Genomic DNA, 23,688 nt, shown 5'->3' with positions numbered 1-23,688 from the left:
CTCTTCCAAAAGATTTAAGAGGAACCCTTCCAAACTCATTTCAAGACATTATCCTGATACCAAACCAGACAAGGCCACTACAAGAAGAAAATTACAAGCCAATACCCCTGATTAATATAGATGCAAAAATCCACAATATATTAGCAGACTGAAATCAGTTAATTCATTAAGAGGATCACACACTATGATCAAGTGGGATTTATTCCAGGGGTGCAAGGATGGTTCAACATTTGCAAACCAATCAATGTGATACACCACACTAACAAAATGAAGGATAAAATCATATCATCTCATTAGATGTAGAAAAGCATTTGACAAAATTCAATATCCATTCATGATAAAAACTCAGAGTAGAAAGGCAACCTACCTCATTGCCTGTGTAATAAAGGCTATATATGACAAGCCCACAGCTAACATCTTACTCAATGGTGACAAGCTGAAAGCATGAAAATCTATCATAAGTTGCTTATAAGTCTGAGAGAATAATTCTATTTAGAAGTGAGGGGTTATATAACTAAGAATATGCTTTAAAAACTTTAAAAAACAGGTTAAAGAAAAAGATGGACAGGAGTGAAGCAAGCATTAGAAAACCTGGATCAGCTAGTAACCATTAGTAAAAGTCAAATTAATGTTGGGAGAGGGGTGGAGGGGAAGGGGCTGGACCCAGTCAATTTACCAGGCATTCTTTCAAACTTCTAAGTAACCACTAGTTTTCATGTTGTGTAAGTAATTCAAGAGCATGGAAAAACCTGAAAAGCTATACCATTAATTAGATGAAGCTGTCTGTCCCTGATAACAAAGCCTGATAAAGCTGTTAATTATAGACTACCCTCAATTATGAGTAGTCGTAAAAATCCTAAATATCAAAAAACCTACTTCAGTAGGCTACAAGTACTGTTTTCATCATCCAAGGAGCTTTACTTCAAGAATACAAAAATAGGTTACATTAAAATTTGAGAACTACTGATTCCAAGAGTATGGTAAACTAGATTGTAATGATATCTTGGTATAGCATACTAAGATATCATGTGTACTAACATTTCACACATTGGGGGAAATATGAAGCAGTTATTGTAAGAATCCACAGGAATTACCCAGCACTGGGGCCAAAGTCAGGGTTTTGTCCTCCCTATTCTCCCCTAATTATTCTGGGGATAGCAGGAAGAACCACTCCTAGGCACATAGTCACTCAGGTGTGGGGTCAGAATTCACATTACCTGTGTGGTCCTCAAAAAACCCAAGGCAATTATTTAAGATGTCACTAAGGAGGTAGCCTTCTAGCACCTAGCAGAAACAAGTGCGTGTTTGGATAGTTTTATCCAGGCTTCAAAGAATTCCCACAAATGTTCCTAAGAGCATGTGTTCACTGAAAGTAAAAGAAAGTCACCATGTGCCAGATTCAGCTAAAACAATTGGTCAAATAGGGCAGATACCAGAGTTATCAGAAAGATGTGATAATGGAATCCGAAGTCCAGTACACTCACATCAAACAGATTTGGCACAGCTGAAAATGAGTTAACCCGAAGAAAGGTCTGAAGAAACTGCATGGAATACAACACAGACAGGTGGGAAGTATGAATGAGAGTGTAAGACATGGAAGACTAAGAAGGTATAATATGCCGTTCATTGAAATTCCTGGGGGTAAGAGGCAATGGGGTAGGTGTAGTATTAGAGAAGTTAACAGCTGAGACGTTTCCAGAGCACATGCAGCCTATCAGTCTTCAGATTCAGGAAGCCTAATGGATCCCAAACAGGACAAATGAAATTAAACCCCCGTCTAGACACAACATAGGCAAGAGTGCACATACTCAAATACCATAAAAGCAGCCACACTGAAAAGTGTTACCTACAAGGTAACAGCAATTAGACTGACCGTTGATTTGCCTATGGCAGTACTGAAAGGCAGATAAATGTCAGTGTCAAACTAGAATTCTATTCCCAATAAGTACCTCTCAGCAAGTTATCTTGACAGATAAGGGCAAAATAAAGTTTTTTTTTAAATTCAGTGAAGCTATATGTTGGGCTGCACCTTACAGGCCTGCATGCTCTGTAGTTGCCCAGCCTCAAAACTGAAGAAAGAACCTAGAAACATCAACAGTTTAGTGGACAGAGGGATCTTCCTAGTCCGAAGAAAGGTCCTGGAGTGACACCTCGCCGTGCTTGGCAACAACCTTCACTACTCGGGGTAGAAGGCTACCACTTATAGGGGAAATTGATGTCAGGTTGGCTCATCAGTTACCAGGGAAACTGGCGGCTAGGGCAGGGGGCAAGCACAAAGGCGGTAACTGATGAAGCCCTATGACTAGGAGGATTGGCTAGTCATGTGAGTGAAGCAGGGACTGATCAAGCAAGAGGACAGCCATCTTGAATGGCTTGACCATACCGTCTACCCTTACATACCCTGCACGACCCTTACAATCTTGGTCACCCCTCTTCCTCAGAGTCTCTTTCCAAAAGTAGCAGCCCCACACTCATAGCTCATCTGACTGCACTGGGCTGGCTGGTGAACACAGACAAAACTCAAGGACCTGGAATAGCTAGAAAATATAAGCATACCCCAACTTACCACCCCTAAACAATTACAGACACAGGCTTTAGGGATACTAACTCAGGGGCAGGCTCATTTTGCAGCGAGCCCACTGTTGTCACCCAGCCCTGGAACAGATTCCCTCCCCTCAGGCAAGGGACAAAATATAAGATGTTTAACAGGCACAATACAGGGGAGGTCATGACCATTAAGCAAAACATAAGCAATAATAGCATCCTGAGACAACGTGGTTTTTGTCCTGGCCTGTGGGACCACACCACCTGTCCACCCTCAGTCCCCACAGCCGTGCCTAGTATTGGAGAGGTGGTGTAACAACGCTGCCTTTCTCCAGTAGGGGCCCAGATTAATTACCTCAGCAGTCTTAGGCGGGGCTGGGTAGGAGACAGGTGAAATCGCTAAGTCCCTTTCTAATCCTATTCCCCAATGGGGCGGCAAACCCAAACCACCTGGGACTTACTGTCAGTTCCAGGGCCATTTTATAATGTGTTCCCCTTGGGGTTAGATCCTGTGACAAGGGCAAAAATGAGTTATTGTCCTGTGGTCAACAGCTGAACTCAGATGGTGTTGACTGGTTACCTCTGGGTGAACATGACATAGGCACTGGGACCATTGATCCTGGGATGTTCAGTTATAGTTTGTAGGGCTTGAGTTAGCTTCCTGGCCCATGCGTTGAGAGAGCCGGTTTCCCATCTCAGTTGTTAAGTAGTCCATTCAGCCTTTCAATTAGCAGGCAGCAGTGAGGTTGTAGGGCAGGTGGAAATGCCAGCGTGTCGTTTCTATCAGCCCATTCCTGAACTTCACAGCTGGCAAAGTGGATTCCTTGGTCACTATCGATGTTCACGAGGGTCCTGTGTGTCACAAGCAGCTGTTCTAGACCCCAAATCATGGTTTTGTGCATTGCTCGATGACCCGGGTAGGCCTTTTGTAGCGTCTTCCACTTACTGTAATGCACTGCAGACTGCATATGGCTGTTGTTCCATGACACTATATGGTTGCTCCACCCCCTTCCACAGCTGGGACCAGAAGCCCATGGGTACTCGTATTAGTTTGCCGTTGCCACAGACCCCCAACCAAATCCTCCCAGGTAACTGGCCACGTCCAATTCGCAAGCCTGCCCCTGAGTTAGTATCCCTAAAGCCTGTGTCTGTAATTGTTTAGGGATGGTGAGTTGGGGTATGCTTATATTTTCTAGCTATTCCAGGTCCTTGAGTTTTGTCTGTGTTCACCAGCCAGCCCAGTGCAGTCACATGAGCTATGAGCATGGGGCTGCTACTTTTAAATTGGAAGGAGACTCTGAGGATAACAGGCTATCATCAATATAATGGAAGAAGACGGCATCTCTCATGGCAGTCAGCTGCCACAGGGCCCCACATGGCTAGTGGACAGCCACCTCGCGATTCCCCCCCCCCACCAACTTTCCGTTCCCCACCCGTATTTCCCAACATCTCTGCATTCACGGGAGTTTCCTCGGCCTCCTGGCTGGCTCAGCAATTATTGGGATGCGCCTCGAAGGCCTGCAAGCCTTATGATTGATTGCCCAGCCTCAAGACTGAAGAACGAGCCCCAAAACAGTGACAGAGACATCAACGGTTTAGTGGAGAGGAGGATCTTACTAGTCCAAAGCCAGGTCCTGGAGCAACACCTCACCGTGCGCGGCAACAACCTTCACTCCCCGGGGGAGAAGGAGGCTACCATTTATAGGGGGAATTGACATCAGGTTGGTTCATCAGTTACCAGGGAAACCAGCGGCTGGGGCAGGGGGCAAGCATGGAGGCAGTTACTGATTAAGCCCTATAATGAAGAGGATTGGATAGTCATGTGAGTGAAGCAGGGACTCATCAAGCAGGAGATGTAGAGAGAGCAACACAACAGCCATCTTGAATGGCCTTCATACACTATGTGATTATCTTTAATGCTGAGAAGACAGAAATCCAACACCTATTCTTTACTTGAAAAACAAATAAACTAGGAATAAGAAATGATAAACTCTGAGCATAGGGGCCCTGTTCGCCACATAATCATATGCACAGTAGGCACTCAATAACGAATGACCCTCTTCTGACATGGTCGCCACTATCTACCAGCAACAGGCAGGCACCGGGGCTGGCAGTGAAATGTTAGAGGCATTCCTGTTAGGGTAGGCGGGCCACCTGTGACTGACTTCATTGGCTGTCGCAGGTATAAAGAAGCAAGTCATCAGTTCTGTCTGAGTGGCACAGTGGGGGAAAGGGCCATAACATACCTCATAGGTAAGCTGACCCTTAAATTGAGTCCAAATTCATGACTAAAAGGCCAAATTAAAAAAAAAAGACCCTTCATGTGAATTGCGATCCTCAAATGTGTAATTCTGTAGCCATCTTTACATTTTACAGCCAGAGTAAAAGATGTTGAAAGGGGAAATTCATCACTTGACAGATTGTGTTATGAGCTAAGATCAGGGGCTTTTATTTGGAGGGGGCGGTTAATCCTACTGAGTGCTTATGTAGACCTGTATTATAAAGAGATGTCTGAAGAAGTCTGTTTAGCTCTAATCTGATTATCCTAATAGGTTTAGTTGGTACATAGTTGATATTTGTCTGCTATTAATTAACAAATAGTCTTTATTTTTAACTTGAGCTTTAAGCTCTTATTAAACAATATGATTAATTAGAACACGTGAGACATGACCTAAAATTGATGACGTGGGAGCTTGAAAATTACTCACCTCTAATTGTTGTTTTTCCTAAGTGAATGTTACACTTAATTCTCTCTGTCTTTGTGGACTTAGGGAAGCACCACTGTGTCATGGTTGGTGGTCTCCTTTAGACCCTCCCTCTTCTCATTTACTTGTAGTTTTTGTATCTTTCTATCCTCCTCCTATAAGCATTTATCTCCTGCCCAGACCCTACAATTACTTCAATAAAGCAATTATTCTTTAGACTTATGGGGAAGCCTTGCCAATTTCACTTCAAACAATTTATAATTAACTAAAACAATTCTTTCTTTTCTAGGATTGTAGAAATCTATAGTAGAAGATTACAAGGTAAACTTTGAAACTATTTTATTTACAGAAAAACATTTTTTATTAAGGAAAAAGTATTTTTTGTTCTTATTACAAGTGTAATACATATGGCTTATAAAAATCAAGGGAATTCCCTGGCGGTCCAGTGGTTAGGACTCAGTGCGTTCACTGCGGTGGCCAGGGTTCAATACCTGTTCAGGGAACTAAGATTCCCCCAAGCTGTGTGGTGTGACCAAAAAAAAAAAAAAAAAAAAATTATAAAACAGAAAGTCTGCTGCGTTTCAAGCCTCCAGAACAAATCATTGTATTTGCACATTCTTTCACATTTTATTGCATATATCAACATTTAAAAAATCAATCTACTTTTATTATTGTATTTGAAAATTGGTGTCACCTTCTTTTTTCCCTACTTTTTCACTTACCAAATCTTAAACATTTTTTCACATACATGTAACCATCTCATTCATTTTGCTGGCTGTTCAGCATTCCATTGTACAGCTACGCTGTGGCTTGATTTAACCAGTTCCTGGGGATTTTGTCGGTTTTCAAATAGATGCAGTGCTGAACACTTAATGTTTTCAAAGGTGTTGTTTATTCAGCACAGGAACTACATTATTTAGGTTAAATCGTTGGTTTTCAACTTTGCTCTAAGTACAATTCAATAATTGGACTGTAGCTCCTTTGTTAACCCTGCTTCAAGCTATTTATTATTAAATATTTATTTAATAATATTTATTTATTTTACTTTACTCTGCCTCCACGGGGGTGCTTGTTATCAATATTGGGTCAGTCTTTCCGCACACCTAAAGAGACAGTCATCATTCTGATCTGTTCCTTCCAGTGGTGCTGGAGGGCACTGGGGGTTCCTGAGTTCCCCTTGGCACCTGTACTGCAGGTGAGGGGACTGAACAGGGGCATCCTGTGGCCCAGACAGCAGAGCAAGCAAACTGGTAAAAGGTGGTGTGTCTTGGCTCTTAAACCTCACCAAAGTCTTGCTTTTTAAGATTTCAAATATTCTAGAGACAACAAAAGCTTCCAGGTCTCTGTTTGTGTCAGACTCTTAAACTGAGCTCCTTGTCATATCCACAGTTCAAGAGCGCCTTACGAAACAAATTGCTGTAGCAATCACAGAGGCCTTGCGACCTGCTGGAGTGGGGGTAGTGGTTGAAGCGACGTAAGTCCGTGTTTGCCTATAATAATGTCCCAGTGGTGTTTTGGGCTGGAGGTGTAGAGAGTCATAGGCTTAGGTGTAGAGAATTTGCACAACAGTGCAAATCAGTCTTCTCTTGATTTCTTCTTTAGCTCTTTGTTGCTAAGAGCAGAGTTTTCCCAATATTTTGTCACACATTTGAAAAATAAAGAGTTGTACTTAAGAATAGGTACAAAGGGCAACTGAAGACACTTCTTTAAGTTAGAATGAATTATGAGAATTGCGACCATCTTGTGGGCAGTTTTCACCCATTTTTTGTCATGGCGTGAACTGTGCACTATGGGTGCTGTCCAGCTTCACCCACTGTGGTCACCGTTCTCTGGATTCTGCCTGGTGAGACCAGCGAGCCTCAGTATTTCTCGGAACACCTAAGCTAGCTTAGTGCTGTCTCGGTCCTGAAGATGGATCAAGTGAGAATCCTGAATTTCTTTTTATCTAGAAGTTGTGTATCTCTGTAGACACTTTGTATTAGTTTCACCCAGGAAGAAAATTCTATTTTTCCCCCTCCGACTGGATGCCTTAAGGACTCAACCACTGATAAGAATAAGAGCTATAAAGCTTAGGAACTTAAAAAAAAAAAAGTTTTAGACCAAATTTGTCTAAGAAGCGACATTTTGATATACTTGGTAACTGTGAACTCAGTTGAATCAGATTTAATCTTTCAGGCTGCTTTTATTTTAAATACCAAACCAGCAACTGTCTACTCTTTGAAGCCACGTTTGTTGCCTTGTTTTGCAGACACATGTGTATGGTAATGCGAGGGGTACAGAAAATGAACAGCAGAACCGTGACCAGCACGATGCTGGGGGTGTTCCGCGAGGACCCGAAGACCCGGGAAGAGTTTCTGACTCTCATTAAGAGCTGAACCTCAGCGTGTGCCACATGGTTTACAGATTGTGCAGCTAGTAGCATCATTTGGTCTTAATTGTTTGTACATTCCATTTCCAGTTGTTGCTTATTCCTTGTCACTAATTGTATTTAATAATTATTTAAAGCAAGTCAAGTAAAGATAATTAATAAAGGGGTAATTAATCTACTTTCTTCTTGCCACCTTTTAGTGGCAACATTCAAGCAAACTGCCAATAGTGTAAGTTACTTGCATAAAACCACTGCCTTTCAGGTAACCTGAGGGTGCTGGGAAGGGAGAAGAATTCATGTGTTTTGTTCAGAGTATGGTAATTTGATTCAGAAGCACAGGAGTGTTGGGAATGGGAGAAAACTATGACCAATATATTTATTTTATCCTCCCCAAGCAAAAATGGCATAGTGCTTAAAATAATTTATGTACAGTGTGCAGCATTGCTCTGCAAATTCAAAGTCCAACAGGCTCCACTTTAATCATGTTTATTTAACTGCCAGTGACACTTTATTTTTTATATATTTATTTTTTAACTATCCAATTGTAACATATGTCACCAAGGGAAGGTGGTGGAATATCTATGTTTTTTAATTTCACTGTGAGTTAAAAAGGCAATTTCTACCTTCTATTCTTTTTAAAATTCAAGTACAGGGAATTAGTTCCTGGAGTTGTTTACGAGTGTATTCTCATGTCAGTATACAGGGATTTAGACATTTAACTCTCTGTGCCTTGATGAGAATATCACACCATTTAGAGTGTAGATACCTTTGCCTTTTTTTTAAAAGCCATTATTTTATAAGACTTAGTACTGACACTGCAAATAACTAGCTCTCACAGTTCTACCTTTACACGTTTCTTGGGACCTTACTTTGTGAGTTCCTTGTAGATGCCTCAAAACTTTTTTTTTTTAACTTATCAAATATTTTTCTAAGTATTTACAGAAACTTTTGAAAGTGTCCATCATTTTCAGGTCTGCAGAACCATAGCTTTCGTGAATATGAGAGAATGCAGAATTGCACTGTGGACTGCGTTGAGCTATGTCCCATGTCTAATGAAAGCTGTATTGTTGGTGTCTGTAAAAATGCACCGTCATTTTCTGGAGTGATTGGAAGCTACTGGAAGCCAGTGTTCTGGTTTCCCTTGTGGTCCATGTGGATCTTGTCTTCTGTGTAACTGTTCAAGTGGGATAGGTCTTTTAGTCCAGGAAGCTGCTGCCTTATTAATGATTATCTTAAAATTTCCTCCACTGGGGCAGTGTGGGCCAAATTAAAACAAACAAACGAAAAAAACCCCAACTCTCTGCAAAAACAAACACAATTATTCCATGGAGAAGTCTCTTATTTGGTTGACATTGTGCTCTTCAAATTTATCCCGTTACCTTAGCAAAGATTAACTACAATGCTTGCGGTAACTCTGGTAGTCCTGTCTCTGCCACTCTGATGCCATTTGGCTTATGCTAGGGCCAGATGGCAGTTTTTTTGTTTGTTTGTTTTTTGAATTTTAAATCTTCCCTACTTCTAGTTCCTATATATATATTTTTTACTTGGAGTTTCTAAAGTAGAGTGGTGGTTGATTCTGAGTTCCTTTTAAAATCTAACCTGATATAAACATTATCCTGCTTAACATTTAGAGATAGAATTAAACATTCAGCTCACATTTGGTATTTTAAAGTTTTTACACCTGTGACTTGGAGGACCAAAGAAATTGTTAGTTGTTAATTCATCTTTCTGAGATCAATTGTATTCCTTTTTAATGACTCTTTATTCTAACATTCCTTAGAACTGTTCTCATAAAGGTCTACAGTATCCACAATATTGGTCTAGAGTATTGATAAATGCAAAGTAATTACCTTGTCTGTTTTACTCTGGTCTGTAGTACTTCAAAATTACCTTTTCATATCCATGGCCTTGAGTTCATTTTGGGGATTTTTAAGAATTTGATGCATTTAAATACACTGTTCAGTTTAATTGTTCAAATTGTATGTATATTGTTCCTGAAGTTGGTTTTATTCAAATTATTAAAGTGTTATGACTTTGTTCTTGTGAAAGTAGTTTCTTTTTGAACCACTGCTATAGATATGTCAATAAATTCAATTATTTTTACTGCATTCTGTTTTAGCAAAGATACCCTTCATAAGGGCTTCTCTCAGCCATCAAGCTATTAGAATATAAATCCCAGACATAAATTTACCCCAGGCTCTCTGTTTCCCTTTGGTATTCAGTTTGGGTATTACTGTCCTCACCCTATTGCAGTAATGGGAAGGACAGATGTGGGGTAAGAGTAAGGAATCTGAATGGCCCTCATGTCCCTGTTCTAAGCCTAACTTTGCATAACTGCAGCTCCTGAGAACTCCACTGCTTTCTGTGTGGGAGCAGCTGAGGAGGGAAGAGCTGGCTGGGGCAGGGAGCTGGGCAGTGCAGGGAGTGGAAGAGTTTCCCTCCCTTTTATAGGGAAGAGCCTGCCTGGGCAAAACTTCCAAGTAGGAGCAAGGGTTTTGCTGCCTCTTTTCTGTCCATGCCTGGTGACCACATCATTCCCTCTATTGGGTGGTCTTCCCATTCCCTGCTCCACCTAGGCAGAAGCCCCAGCCATCACTGATTGTCAGCCTGTCCAGGTGCTGGGGCCACTGGAGTGGGCTGCTGCTCTTTGAAGGACCCCGTAGCCTGTAGGTAGTGAACCTAATCACCTAAACTAGGAATGCAAGAAACATTCCTTTTTTTTTTTTTTTTTGCCCCACCACACAGCTTGTGGGGTCTTAGTTCCTCAACCAGGGATCGAATCCATGCTTTCAGCAGTGAAAGCACAGAGTCCTAGCCACTGCACCACCAGGGAATTCCTAAAACATTCCTGAAACCACAACTCACACGTGTCAATAAAACAATGAGCTACTCAATAAGCCCAAGTTGCTGCTCCAGAGGTTTTTCACTAAAGATTGAATTGGCTGAAAGAAGAACAGAGCTGGAGAAATCACGCTCCCTGACTTTGGACTATACTACAAAGCTACAGTAATCAAAACAGTATGGTACTGGCACAAAAACAGAAAGAGATCAGTGGAGCAGAATAGAGAGCCCAGAAATAAACCCATGCACTTATGGTCAATTAATTTATGACAAAGGAGGCAAGAATATACAGTAGAGAAAAGACAATCTCTTCAATAAGTGGTGCTGGGAAAACTGGACAGCTACATGTAAAAGAATGAAATTAGACCATTCTGTAACACCATACACAAAAATAAACTCAAAATGGATTAAAGACCTAATGAAGACCGGATACTATAAAACTCCTGGAGGAAAACATAGGCAGAACACTCTTTGACATAAATCGCAGCATATTTTTTTTGGATATGTCTCCTAGAGTAATAGAAATAAAAGCAAAAATGAACAAATGGGACCTAATTAACTTAAAAGCTTTTGCATGACAAAGGAAACTATAAACAACATGAAAAGACAACCTATGGAATGGGAGAAAATATTTGCAAACCATGCGACTGAAAAGGGATTAATTTCTAAAATATACAAGCAGCTCATACAGCCCAATATCAAAAAAATAAAAATAAAAAAATGGGCAGAGGACCTAAATAGACATTTTTCCAAAAGACATACAGATGGCCAACAGGCATATGAAAAGATGCTCAATATCGATAATTATTAGAAAAATACAAATCAAAACCACAATGAGGTATTGCCTCACACCAGTCAGAATGGCCATCATCAAGAAGTCTGCAAATAATAAATTCTGGAGAGGGCGTGGGGAAAAGGGAACCCTCTTACACTGTTGGTGGCAATGTAAATCGTTATAACCACTATGGAGAACAATATGGAAGTTCCTCAAAAAAATAAAAATAGAGTTACCATGTAATCCAGCAATCACACTTCTGGGCATATATATCCAGAAAATATGAAAACTCTAATTCAAAAAGATACATGCACTCCTATGTTCATAGCAGCACTATTTACAATAGCTAAGACATGGAAACAACCTAAATGTCCATGGACAGATGAATGGATAAAGAAGATGTGGTATATATATATATATGAATATTACTCAGCCATGAAAAAGAATGAGATGATGCCATTTGCAGCAACATGAATGGACCTAGAGATTATTATATGAAGTGAAGTAAGTCAGACAGAGAAAGACAAATATATATCACTTATATGTGGAATCTAAAAAAAAATGATACAAATGAACTTATTTACAAAACAGAAATAGACTCACAGACATAGAAGACCAACTTATGGTTACCAAAGGGGAAAGGAGGAGGGAGAGATAAATTAGGAGTTTAGGATTAACATATACACATTACTATATATAAAATAACAAGGACTTACTGTATAGCACAGGGAACTATATTCAATATCTTGTAATAAACTATAATGGAAAAGAATCTGAAATATATATATACGGATCACTTTGCTGTACACCTGAAACTAACACAATATTGTAAATCGACTACAATAAAAAAAATTTTTTTAAAGATTAAATTGGGTGAGTTCCTTGTTTTATCACTTAGTGGAAGAGCAGTTGCAGACACCAAAGGTTTTAGAGAAGGCTGTCCATCAACACAGAACGCCCAAGATTCACCATGATGGGCCTGGTCCTGCTGATGGTGAGGAGGAAAGTCTCAGTAGATGAGCTCAAGGGCACAGTGTAAATGCCTGACAGCCCCAACCCTTCCAGGGGCACTTGCTTTGTGTTTTAGTCTTTATTACGGAAAAAACGTACAACAGTAGACAGTACATGAGTACATGAGCCTCGCGTACCCATCATCCAGCTTCAGTAAGTCTCAACTCATGGTCTTCGTGATTCCTCCATCTGGATTTCAAAGCAAATCACAGACATCCTTTCACCCATAAATATTTCAGATTAACTAAAAGAAGAGGAGGGACTTCCCTGGTGTTCCAGTGGGTAAGACCCCATGTTCCCAATGCAGGGGGCCCCGGTTTGATTCCTGGTTGGGAACTAGATCCCGCATGCATGCCACAACTAAGAGTTTGCATGCCGCAACTAAGAAGCCTGCACACCGCAACTAAAAGGTCCTGCATGCTGCAATGAAGATCCCGTGTGGTACAACTAAGACCTGGCGCAGCCTAAATAAATAAATAAATATTTTAATTAATTAATTAGTTAAAAGAAGAGGAATCACATAACCCAAATACCATTCATTATCACACAAGACAATGCTTTAATATAAAATATTCAGTTGGCATTCAATTTTTCTCTATTGTCCCATAATTTTTAAAAATAGTTATTTGAATCAAAGTACAAATGAGGTCTATACACTGCAATTGCTTGATCTGGGTTTTTAAAACTGTGGTTAAAAACACATAAAATTTACCATCTTAACCATTTTTAAGTGTATGGTACAGTAGTAACTATATGCACATTGTACAATAGATCTCTAGAATTTTTCATGTTGCAAAATTGAAACCCTCTACCCATTGAACAACTCCCCCTTTTCCCCTCCTCCAGACCCTGGTAACTGTTATTCTACTTTCTAAGAGTTTGCTTCAGATTCCTCATATAAGTAGAATTAGCAGTATTTGTCTTTTTTGTGACAGGTTTATTTCAGTTAGCATAATGTCGTCAAGAGTCATCCATTTTGTAGTATAAGGATTTCCTTTTTTTTTTTTTAAAGGATTTCCTTCTTTTTAAAAGTTGAATAATATTCCACTATATACATATATACTATATTTTCTTTATCCATTCATTTGCTGATGGACATTTAGATTGTTTCCACCTCTTGGCTATTGTGCATAATACTGCAATGAACATAACTATGCAAATATCTCAAGATCCTGTTTTCAATTATTTTGGATATATACCCCAGAAGTGGAATTGCTAGATCATATAGTAATTCTTTAAAATTTTTTGAGGTAACGCCATACTGTTTTCCATAGCTGCTGTACCATTTTACATTCCCACCAACAATGCACGTGGGTTCCAATTTCTCCACCTTCTTGCCAAAACTTGTTACTTTCCAGTTTTGTGATAGTGGCCATCGGAATGGGTGTGAAGTAGTATTTCATTGTGGTTTTGATTTGCATTTCCCTGATGATTAGTGATGTTGAGCATCTTTTCATGTGCATATGACCATTTGTGTATCTTTGGAGAAATGTCTATTCAAGTACTTTTTAAAAATCAGGTTATTTGATGTTTTTGTTGTTGAATTGTAGGAGTTCTTTATATATTAATCCCTTATCAGATAAATAGTTTGCAAATATTTTCTCCAATTTTGTAGGTTTCCTTTTTACTTTGTTGATTGTTTCCTTTGCTGCACAGAAGTTTTTAGGTTTGGTGTAGTCCCATTTGTCTATTTGCCTTTGTTGCCTATACTTTTGGTGTCATATCCAAGAAATCATTGCCCATTCCAATGTCATGAAGTTTCCCCCTCTGTTTTCTCCTGGGAATTTTATAGTTTCATTTCTTAAGTTTAGGTTTTTAATCCATTTTTAGTTAATTTTTGCATATGATGTAAGGTAAGCGTCCAACTTCATTCTTTTGCATGTAGCTGTCCAGTTTTCCCAGCACATTTGTTGAAAAGACTGTTTTTCCCCCATTGTGTAGCACTTGTACCTTTGTCAAAGGTCATTTGATCATACACTTGAGGATTTGTTCTGGATTGTTTGATTCTGTTCCATTGGTTTATATGTCTGTGCTTATGCCAGTACTACATTATTTTGATTACTGTAGCTTTATAATATGTTTGGAAACCAGATGAGGCCTCCAGCTTTGTTTTTCTTTCTCAAGATTGTTTTGGCTCTTTGGGGTCTCAGAGATTTCATATGAATTTTAGGATGTTTTTTTCTATTTCTGAAAAAAAAAATGCCATTGGGGTTTTGATATGGATTGCAGTAAATCTGTAGATTGCTGGACATTTTAGCAATGTTAAGTCTTACAATTCATGAACATGGGGTATCTTTCAATTTATTAATGTCTTTAATTTCTTTTATCAATTTTTAATAGTTTTTCAGTGTACAAGTCTTTCACCTCCTTAGCTAAGTTTATTCCTAAGTATTCTATTCTTTTTTATTAGCAGACTTTATTTTCTAAAGCAGTTTTAGATTCACAGTAAAATTGAGTGGAAGATACAGAGATTTCCCATATACCTCCTGCCCGCCCCCCCACATGCCCAGCCTCCCGTATCAACATCCCACACCACAGTGATACATTTGTTACAACTGATGAACCTACACTGACACATCATAATCACTCAAAGTCCGTAGTTTACATTAGGTTTCACTCTTGGTGTTGTACATTCTATGGATTCAGACAAATGTATAATGATATGTATCCACCATTATAGTGTCATACAAATTAGTTTCACTGCCCGAAAAATCATTCATGTTCCACAGTCATCACCTATTTTATTCTTGCTGATACTATTGTAAATGAAAGTATTTTCTTAATTTCTTCTTTATTTTTTATTTTTTTATGAGTTAACTGCATATTTATTCATAACAAATTCAAAGACATTCATTTGCAGTTGCCATTCATATAGATGTCAAAAATGCCACTTTTTGTTGTGTATACTGTGAGAGGTTAAGTTCCTCTTTAGATTGTTCATTGGTTGATGTGTTTTCAAAGCCTTTCAAAAATATATTTTATTTATTTATTTGGCCACGTTGGGTCTTAGTTGTGGCACGCGGGATCTTTGTTCCAGCATGCAAGATCTTTTCGTTGCGGTGTGCAGGCTTCTCCCTAGTTGTGGTGCGGGCTCCAGGGTACACAGGCTCAGTAGTTGCAGCATGTGGGCTCTCTAGTCGTGGCGCACAGGCTCTCGAGAGTGCGGGCTCAGTAGTTGCAGCATAAGGGCTTAGTTGCCCCATGGCATGTGGGACCTTAGTTCCCCTACCAGGGATCGAACCCGCGTCCTCTGCACTGGAAGGCGGATTCTTAACCACTGGACCACCAGGGAAGTTCCTCAAAGCCTTTTTTAAAGCTGTAGATTCACCTCTTGCTCCCTCAGTCCCATATTCTCCTTTACAATTTATTTGGTCATTTGCTTTTGAGAAGCCCTATGTTTACCCCAAGGAATGTCAAATGCTGGAATGTCCATGGCTGTCCAACTAAGTGAAACTTCAGCTGACCAGAAGACAAAAGGGTTGTTCTCTTCTACAGTACTCCTCCATGACCTTGTATTCCTACTCCTGAGGCAGCCCCCCTCAGCCTGGTCCTGCTCAGCCTTTACCTTGGACACAGCTCTCCTTTGTTTTGTAACTCAGAGTCACCCTCCCAGGTATGGAACAGAGTTCCTTCCTTTTTTGGGAGGGTCTGTCCTCTCTGGACAGGCTTCAGTTTTAAAACATCTACCACGTGACTTCCTTGGCTTCATCGTGGTGTGTTCCTTGGCTGTCAAGATTTGGGTTAAGGAGGAAGTGTTATTGTAGGACTGGAATTGGTGAATCCCACAAGACTGGACATCACTTTGTGGGCCTATTCCTGGGGAATTCCAAGGTTTGGGTTGGACGGTCGGAGTGTTTGGGTGCCTGACTTCAGTTACATGTCCATGGCCCTCTGAGTAAGAATACCAGGCTCTGGCTGACTGGGGTGGGGAGGGAAGTGACACACCCAGTCTTGTATTTAAGTAGCTTCCTTTATGCTCTCCATAACAGTGTAGTTATGACTTGCTTACAAATCCTGTTGGGATGACTCCTAGCACATGCAGTACACAGCCCTAATGCGTCCATCTGCTTTTCCTCTTATTTCTACATTCTCCTGTTTGGTTTAAGCAATGTGTCCACAACTCTGACCTTTTGAGAAATCCTTGAACTTCAGGAACTGACCGTGCTGCCCAGAGAGCCATGGTTTGGCTGTTGATCAGTGTTGAGAAGGCTGTGTTGAGGGAGAGCTGTGATGAAATGCTGGGGCGTGTATGAAAACTTCCTCTGAGGCTGTCACACTTAGGCTTTGTTGATTTTCTCCTGATTTTAGAATGAGTTTCTTCTTCTTTCTCCTTTTCCTGGATCTTCTCATGTTTGAAAATGTGCCAAATGAATAGACAAATGAGATACTTTTCTTTCTAATTTGTCTTTTTGCGGGGTTTCCAATGTCTCCCATGTGATGACACTAATCTTTAAAGTCATATTTGATCTTGACTGGTAAATTTCTTTATGGGGATTTTTCTTTTTTAGAGGGCCATTTCACTTCTAAAACCCAGAGATAAACTGAATAGGAAACAGAAAAGCTAGTAGATAAAAATCAGTTTAAAACGATCAGGGACCACAGAATTATTTCATAGTGGCCATTTGGAAAGTACCTTTAACTAAGGACAGCTAATCTCAGAGAAAAATTTCTCATTTCTGGGTCCTTCTGAAAGCTGATTCATCTGTGAGCAAGGAACATGTGAGCTTGAAGTTCTCATCCAAATCTTATCTGACCTTCTCTTGTTTAACAGTTGTCAAATCACCTCCTAATGAAGGGGTAGGAAAGAGAGACTTCTTATGTCAATGCTTGATTATTTTAACAGAATTTCCATATAAATTTAATATTTAGAAAATAATTAGAACATTAAAAGTATCTGGTGCACTTAAAGTATCGATAGGTCAACAATGAATTCTCGGGACTTCTCGGGTGGCTCAGTGGTTAAGAATCCGCCTGCTAGTTCAGGGGACACGGGTTCGATCCCTGGTCTGGGAAGATCCCACATGCTGCGGAGCAACATGCCCATGTGCCACAACTACTGAGCCTGTGCTCTAGAGCCCGTAAGCCACAACTACTGAGCCTGTGTGCCACAACTACTGAAGCCTGCGTGCCTAGAGCCCATGCTCCACAACAAGAGAAGACACCGCAATGAGAAGCCCATGCACCGCAACGAAGAGTAGCCCCTGCTCGTCACAACTAGAGAAAGCCCGCGCGTAGCAACGAAGACCCAATGCAGCCAAAAATAAATAAATAAATAAAATTTAAAGAAAACCAATGAATTCTCATGGCCTTTTTAACTAGAACACTGTAAAAGAGTGTTAAGTTAAAATCAAGGGACTTCCCTGGTGGCACAGTGGTTAAGAATCCGCCTGCCAATGCAGGGGGCATGGGTTAGAGCCCTGGTCTGGGAGGATTCCACATGCCACGGAGCAACTGGGCCCGTGCGCCACAACTGCTGAGCCTGTGCTCTGGAGCCCACGAGCCACAGCTGCTGAGTCCGTGTGCCACAACTGCTGAGGCCCCTGCGCCTAGAGCCCATGCTCCAGGCTCAATGAGAAACCCCACGCACCGCAACTAAGAGTGACCCCCACTCTCTGCAACTAGAGAAAGCCCGCGTGCAGCAACAAAGACCCAACGCAGCCAAAAATATATTAATTAATTAATTAATTAATTAAAAATAAATAAAATCAAGGTGAAACCCTGAATCCTGAGAACTGATAATTTATGTTTCCTGCATTTTAGTGTTTTTGAAGATGGAAGAGAAATCTTCCAGATTTAATGTTTTGTGTGTGTGTGTGTGTGTGTGTGTGTATATGTGTGTACACGTGTGCATTATGTGTGTATGTGTGTACATGTGTACGTGTGTGTTTGTACCCTACATTAAATCTGGAAAAATTGTTATAAAGTGCTACTTCTTTTATGGGATGTATTAAACTTTTAATAGTACTTTCCACAAGTAGTATTTCCTCAACAGCTTTCTTAAGAATATTTATTTCATTTTATCAGTGAGCAAGTTGGGCCTCAGGGAGGATTAAATGACTTGCGTTGCTGCCACTGGGTTAGAGTGGAGGTTCCTGTCTTGACTCTCCATCTGTTGGTCATCTTGTTAACCAATGGGCCTAAACCATGAGGTCACCTCTAGCTCACCATTGTAGCTGGTTAATCTTTTCCAGTTGACCTCTGTAACTCTGAGGCCCCACTTTTTTGAATTGGAATCAGATTTGTTTTTAAATTTTAGATTTTGCGATCATGGCCCAGCCACATTTAATTATTGTGCGGTATTTGCTAAAACTGAATTTCCTGTCCACAGAATGTATTGGCCTCAATCTGTGGAATCAGATTTTTGAAGATGTATGCAATTGGCTTTGCCCTTTGAACTCAGAAGTGCTGCTGGGAGTAACTTTAAGATAGGGGCGTGAACTGGCCACCTGTAGTTCCACCTGATCACACAGTCTTAAATGCTCATATTTTAAAAATACCGTGTAGAGATTTTAAACTGGTAATACGTGTACTTAGCACAAAATTCAAACAGCACAAAAGGATGTTAAGGAGAAGCTTACCCACCTCCACCCTTGAGTGAGCCAGGCAACTGCTATCACCAGGGATATTTTATGAAGTGCTTTACTATTCCTGCACAACGAGAACCCTTCCCTTCTCTAGCCGGCTGACTGTATGTTCTTCCCGATGGTAGGCTGCGTGGCTCTAAAGTGGTGAGTGGTCTCCATAACTGTCAGAATGTAAGATCCACTACAATGATTATTTCTAGTGTTCTTTTTAAGTCAATGTTAGGTGCTTTCTCAAAAAATTGTTTAGCAAAAACTTCTGCCCCCAAAATGTGTTCATTTTACAGAACTTTGACTATCTTAGCAAAAGAAAAGTGCTTCTGGTGAACCGAGTGTCTCAAGCAGAGACTCTTTTAAAATTTGGTTTTGTTTCACTTTTCACCCTTTCTTTTGGAATAGGCAATACATTCATTTGCATAAAATGTGAAAGCACAAAAGGATATACAGTGAAAAGTCTCTCTCTTTTCCCAGCCACTGCTGGGGACACCCAAAACCACTATTTTTGTATCACTTTCTTAAATATACTTCCAAAAATATTTAAGGCACATGTAAGAAAAGTCATACACACAAAATTATTTCTATATTATATATATTACATATCTGTTTGCTTATTTAAATCAGGGGTGCTTGACCATGTGTGTCCATCAAAATCACATGGGGAACTTTTAGATAATCCATGTGCCTGCACCCTAGGAGGACTTATTCACTATTTGTAATTGTTATTTTGAAATAAATCACAGGACATCCCTGGTGCACAGTGGTTAAGAATCCACTTGCCAATGCAGGGGACATGGGTTCGAGCCCTGGTCTGGGAAGATCCCACATGACACGGAGCAACTAAGCCCGTGTGCCACAACTACTGAGCCTGTGCTCTAGAGCCCGAGAGGCACAACTACTGAGCCCGCGTGCCACAACTACTGAAGGCTGCACACCTAGAGCTAGTGCTCTGCTACAAGAGAAGCCACTGCGATGAGAAGCCCACGCACCGCAACGAAGAGTAGCCCCCGCCCTCCGCAACTAGAGAAAGCCCGTGCGCAGCAACGAAGACCCAATGCAGCCAAAAGTAAATAAATAAATAAATAACTGTATTAAAAATTGCCCTTGATTATTCTGGTGGGCTCCCCCAGTTGTGAACCACCAGCCTAAGATACAACCATTCAGACCTGTGGAACCCACCAGGAAGCTACTGGGCCCATACCCAGGCGATTTGGGCTGGAGAACAGCTGCGTGGATCACTCTGTGAGAGATCGGTTCCACCACCCAGGGTTAAGGGCGTCTGCAACCACTCAGCTGATAAGTCTAAAGGTAAATTGCCCCTTAAAAGGGACTGTCTCCAGATTAATATAATCAGTGCTGCAATTACCTGTGTATAAATCACTTAGTTCTCTGGCCTGATTTTTCTAAACATATCCTACTTTTTTTCCTCTGATTTTTAGTTGTTCATCATACAAAACATAGAAAATATAGTAAGGCATAAAGAAAAAGATGAGGTACCCATAATTACATAGCCCAGAAAGAACTACTGTTAACATTTGTTTTATTTTACTTACTTTTTAAATTGTGCAAATAATATATGGACCCTTCTGGAGTATTGAAGCAAATCTATCCAGACATTACCTGTATGTGCTTCAGTATGTAACACTAATGGATAAAGGGTAAGGAAGGATTTAAAACACACACACACACACACACACATTATTACACCCAACAAAAATCTACCATGATTACTTAATATCATACCCATACTGCACTGACTCCCTGGATTGTCTCAAATTTCCTTTTAGCGTTCATTATTAACACTTTGATAGCTACTCTGCCAGTCTTTGCCTCCTGCTTCTCCCCATGTAACTGTCTACAATACTTGGATACTGTAAAGTACACATAGCCTTTCCCTCTCTTATCTTGGTATCTTATCTTGTAGATTTGTTTAAATGGTCACGTGACATTCCATGGTAGAAATGTCCTAATGTCACGATCAATTTCATAATGATGGACTTTTAGGTTGTCTCTGGTTTTTTATTACTATAAATAATGCTACAGTAAACATCTCTATTTCTCAAGAATAAGGCTCTAGATACGGATTTAACTGGGACAAAGAAGTCACCACCTTTTCTCTCTTCCCCTCCCCTAAGTGACAAGAATAGATGGCTTAGGATGAGCTATTCACTGCTCATCCCCTGCAATGTATAGCTATCCTCTGTCTTATAGCTAAAATTTTTATAGCACACAAATTAATTTCTTTCTTTACCTATGGGTACCTTATGCCTCATTTATCTTGGCAGGTTCACATTTTTAAATGGAACATTTTATCAAAACGATTGTAGATTTACATACAGTTGTAAGAAACACTATGCAGAGATCCCTTGTATACTTTGCCAGGTTTTCCCCAGTGGTAAATTTAGCAAAACTATCATACAATCTCTCACAACCAAGATGTTGACATTGATAGAATTCACCAGTCTTATTAAGTTTTCTCCACTTATACTTATACTGACACATGTGTGTATTAAGTTTAATGCAATTTTATTTTTTTATTTATATATTTTTGAATAAATTTGTTTTATTTATTTTTTTTTTGGCTGCATTGGGTCTTCATTGCTGCACGCGGACTTTCTCTAGTTGCGGCGAGCGGGGTCGTTGTGGTGCGCAGGCTTCTCATTGCGGTGGCTTCTCTTGTTGCGGAGCACGGGCTCTAGGCACACGGGCTCAGTAGTTGTGGCTCACGGGCTCTAGAGCGCAGGCTCAGTAGTTGTGGTGCATGGGCTTAGTTGCTCCGCGGCATGTGGGATCTTCCTGGACCAGGGCTCGAACCTGCATCCCCTGCACTGGCAGGCAGATTCTTAACCACTGTGCCACCGTGGAAGCCCAAGTTTTATGCAATTTTATCACACGTATGGGTTGGTGTATCCACCACCATAGTCGATATTGAATGGCTCCAATGCTGCAGGTCCAGAGATAAAGCCATGCACCTATGGTCACCTAATCTATGATAAAGGAGGAAAGAATATAAATGGAGAAAAGACAGTCTCTTCAATAAGTGGTGCTGGGAAAACTGGACAGCCACATGTAAAAGAATGAAATTAGGACACTCCCTAACACCTTACAGAAAAATAGACTCAAAATGGATTAAAGACCTAAAGGTAAGGCCATATATTATAAAACTCTTAGAAGAAAACATAGGCGGAACACTCTCTGACATAAATCGCAGCAAGATCTTTTTCGATCCACCTCCTAGAGTAATGAAAATAAAAACAAAAATAAACAAATGGGACCTAACTAAACTTAAAAGCTTTTGCACAGCAAAGTGAACCATAAACAAAACGAAAAGACAACCCTCAGAATGGGAGAAAATATTTGCAAATGAAGCAACCAACAAGGGGTTAATCTCCAAAATATATGAACAGTTCGTGCAGCTCATTATCAAAAAAAAGACCCCAAACAACCCAATCAAAAAATGGGTGGAAGATCTAAATAGACATTTCTCCAAAGAAGACATACAGATGGTTAAAAAGCACATGAAAAGATGCTCAACGTCACTAATTATTAGAGAAATGTAAATCAAAACTACAATGAGGTATCAGCTCACACCGGTCAGAATGGCCATCATCAAAAAATCTAGAAACAATAAATGCTGGAGAGGGTGTGGAGAAAAGGGAACCCTCTTGCACTGTTGGTGGGAATGTGAACTGGTACAGCCACTATGGAGAACAGTATGGAGGTTCCTTAAAAAACTAAACCTAGAGCTACCATACGATCCAGCAATCCTACTCCTGGGCATATATCCAGAGAAAACCATAATTCGAAAAGATACATGCAACCCAATGTTCATTGCAGCACTATTTACAATAGCCAGGACATGGAAGCAACCTAAATGTCCATTAACAGAGGAATGGATAAAGAAGATGTGGTACATATATACAGTGGAATACTACTCAGCCATAAAAAAGAATGAAATAATGCCATTTGCAGCAACATGGATGGACCTAGAGATTGTCATACTGAGTGAAGTAAGTCAGACAGAGAAAGACAAATATCATGATATTGCTTATATGTGGAATCTTAAAAAAGGCTACAAATGAACTTATCTACAAAACAAAAATAGAGTTACAGATGTAGAAAATAAACTTATGGTTACCAGGGGGTAAAGGGGGAGGGATAAATTGGAAGATTGGGGTTGACAAATACACACTACTATATATAAAATAGATAACTAATAAGGACCTCCTGTATAGCACAGAGAGCTCTACTCAATGCTCTGTAATGGCTTATATGGGAAAAGAATCTAAAAAAGATTGGATATATGTACATGTATAACAGATTCACTTTGCTGTACACCTGAAACTAACACAACATTGTAAATCAACTATATCCCAATAAAAATTTTTTTAAAAATCCTTTGTATTCCCTTATTGTAATCACACCTCCTCCCTTCACATTTTAAAGACTCTTGATAAATATTCCAAATTACTTCCTGGCAAGGTATTACCAGAATTGGGTATCATTTAAAAATGTAATATATTACTAGGGGGACAATATTTTCACTGTCCTACCTTTATTTAACATAAAAGACTTTAACAGTCTTTTAATGCATTTATTATCAAATTTGGTCTCAAAGAGTATTACAAATCCTCTCCTAGAGAACATGGGACAGCCGTTTCTTTCATTTCTCTGGTTATCCAATACTTTGAAACATTATTTTCAGCAAAAATCAAGTCACTGAAGCTGCCAAATGCAATAAGCATACAGACTTCTACCTTCAACAAAACTGGTACTAACTTTATAGAAACTCTTTTCATGGAGTTGAGACAATAGTATTTTGCTTAATGGGGTTTTCTGGCTAAGGACAGACTGGAAGACTTTGCT

General features: G+C 40.0%; 1 protein-coding gene across 1 annotated transcript in view; it reads left to right on the top strand.

Moving 5' to 3' along the window:
• The window catches only part of GCH1 (GTP cyclohydrolase 1), a 51,959-nt gene extending 43,875 nt beyond the window's left edge, over window positions 1-8,084 (top strand). Inside the window, exons 4-6 of the mRNA XM_061182584.1 lie at window positions 5,539-5,570; window positions 6,639-6,723; window positions 7,498-8,084. Coding sequence (XP_061038567.1) covers window positions 5,539-5,570; window positions 6,639-6,723; window positions 7,498-7,624 — 244 coding nt within the window. The 3' untranslated portion in view covers window positions 7,625-8,084. The remainder of the gene's footprint in view (window positions 1-5,538; window positions 5,571-6,638; window positions 6,724-7,497) is intronic.
• Window positions 8,085-23,688: the final 15,604 nt, after the last annotated feature.

This window comes from Eubalaena glacialis, chromosome 2 (assembly GCF_028564815.1).
Source record: "Eubalaena glacialis isolate mEubGla1 chromosome 2, mEubGla1.1.hap2.+ XY, whole genome shotgun sequence".
Taxonomy (NCBI): domain Eukaryota; kingdom Metazoa; phylum Chordata; class Mammalia; order Artiodactyla; family Balaenidae; genus Eubalaena; species Eubalaena glacialis.
This window is presented reverse-complemented; position numbering and strand designations above follow the sequence as displayed.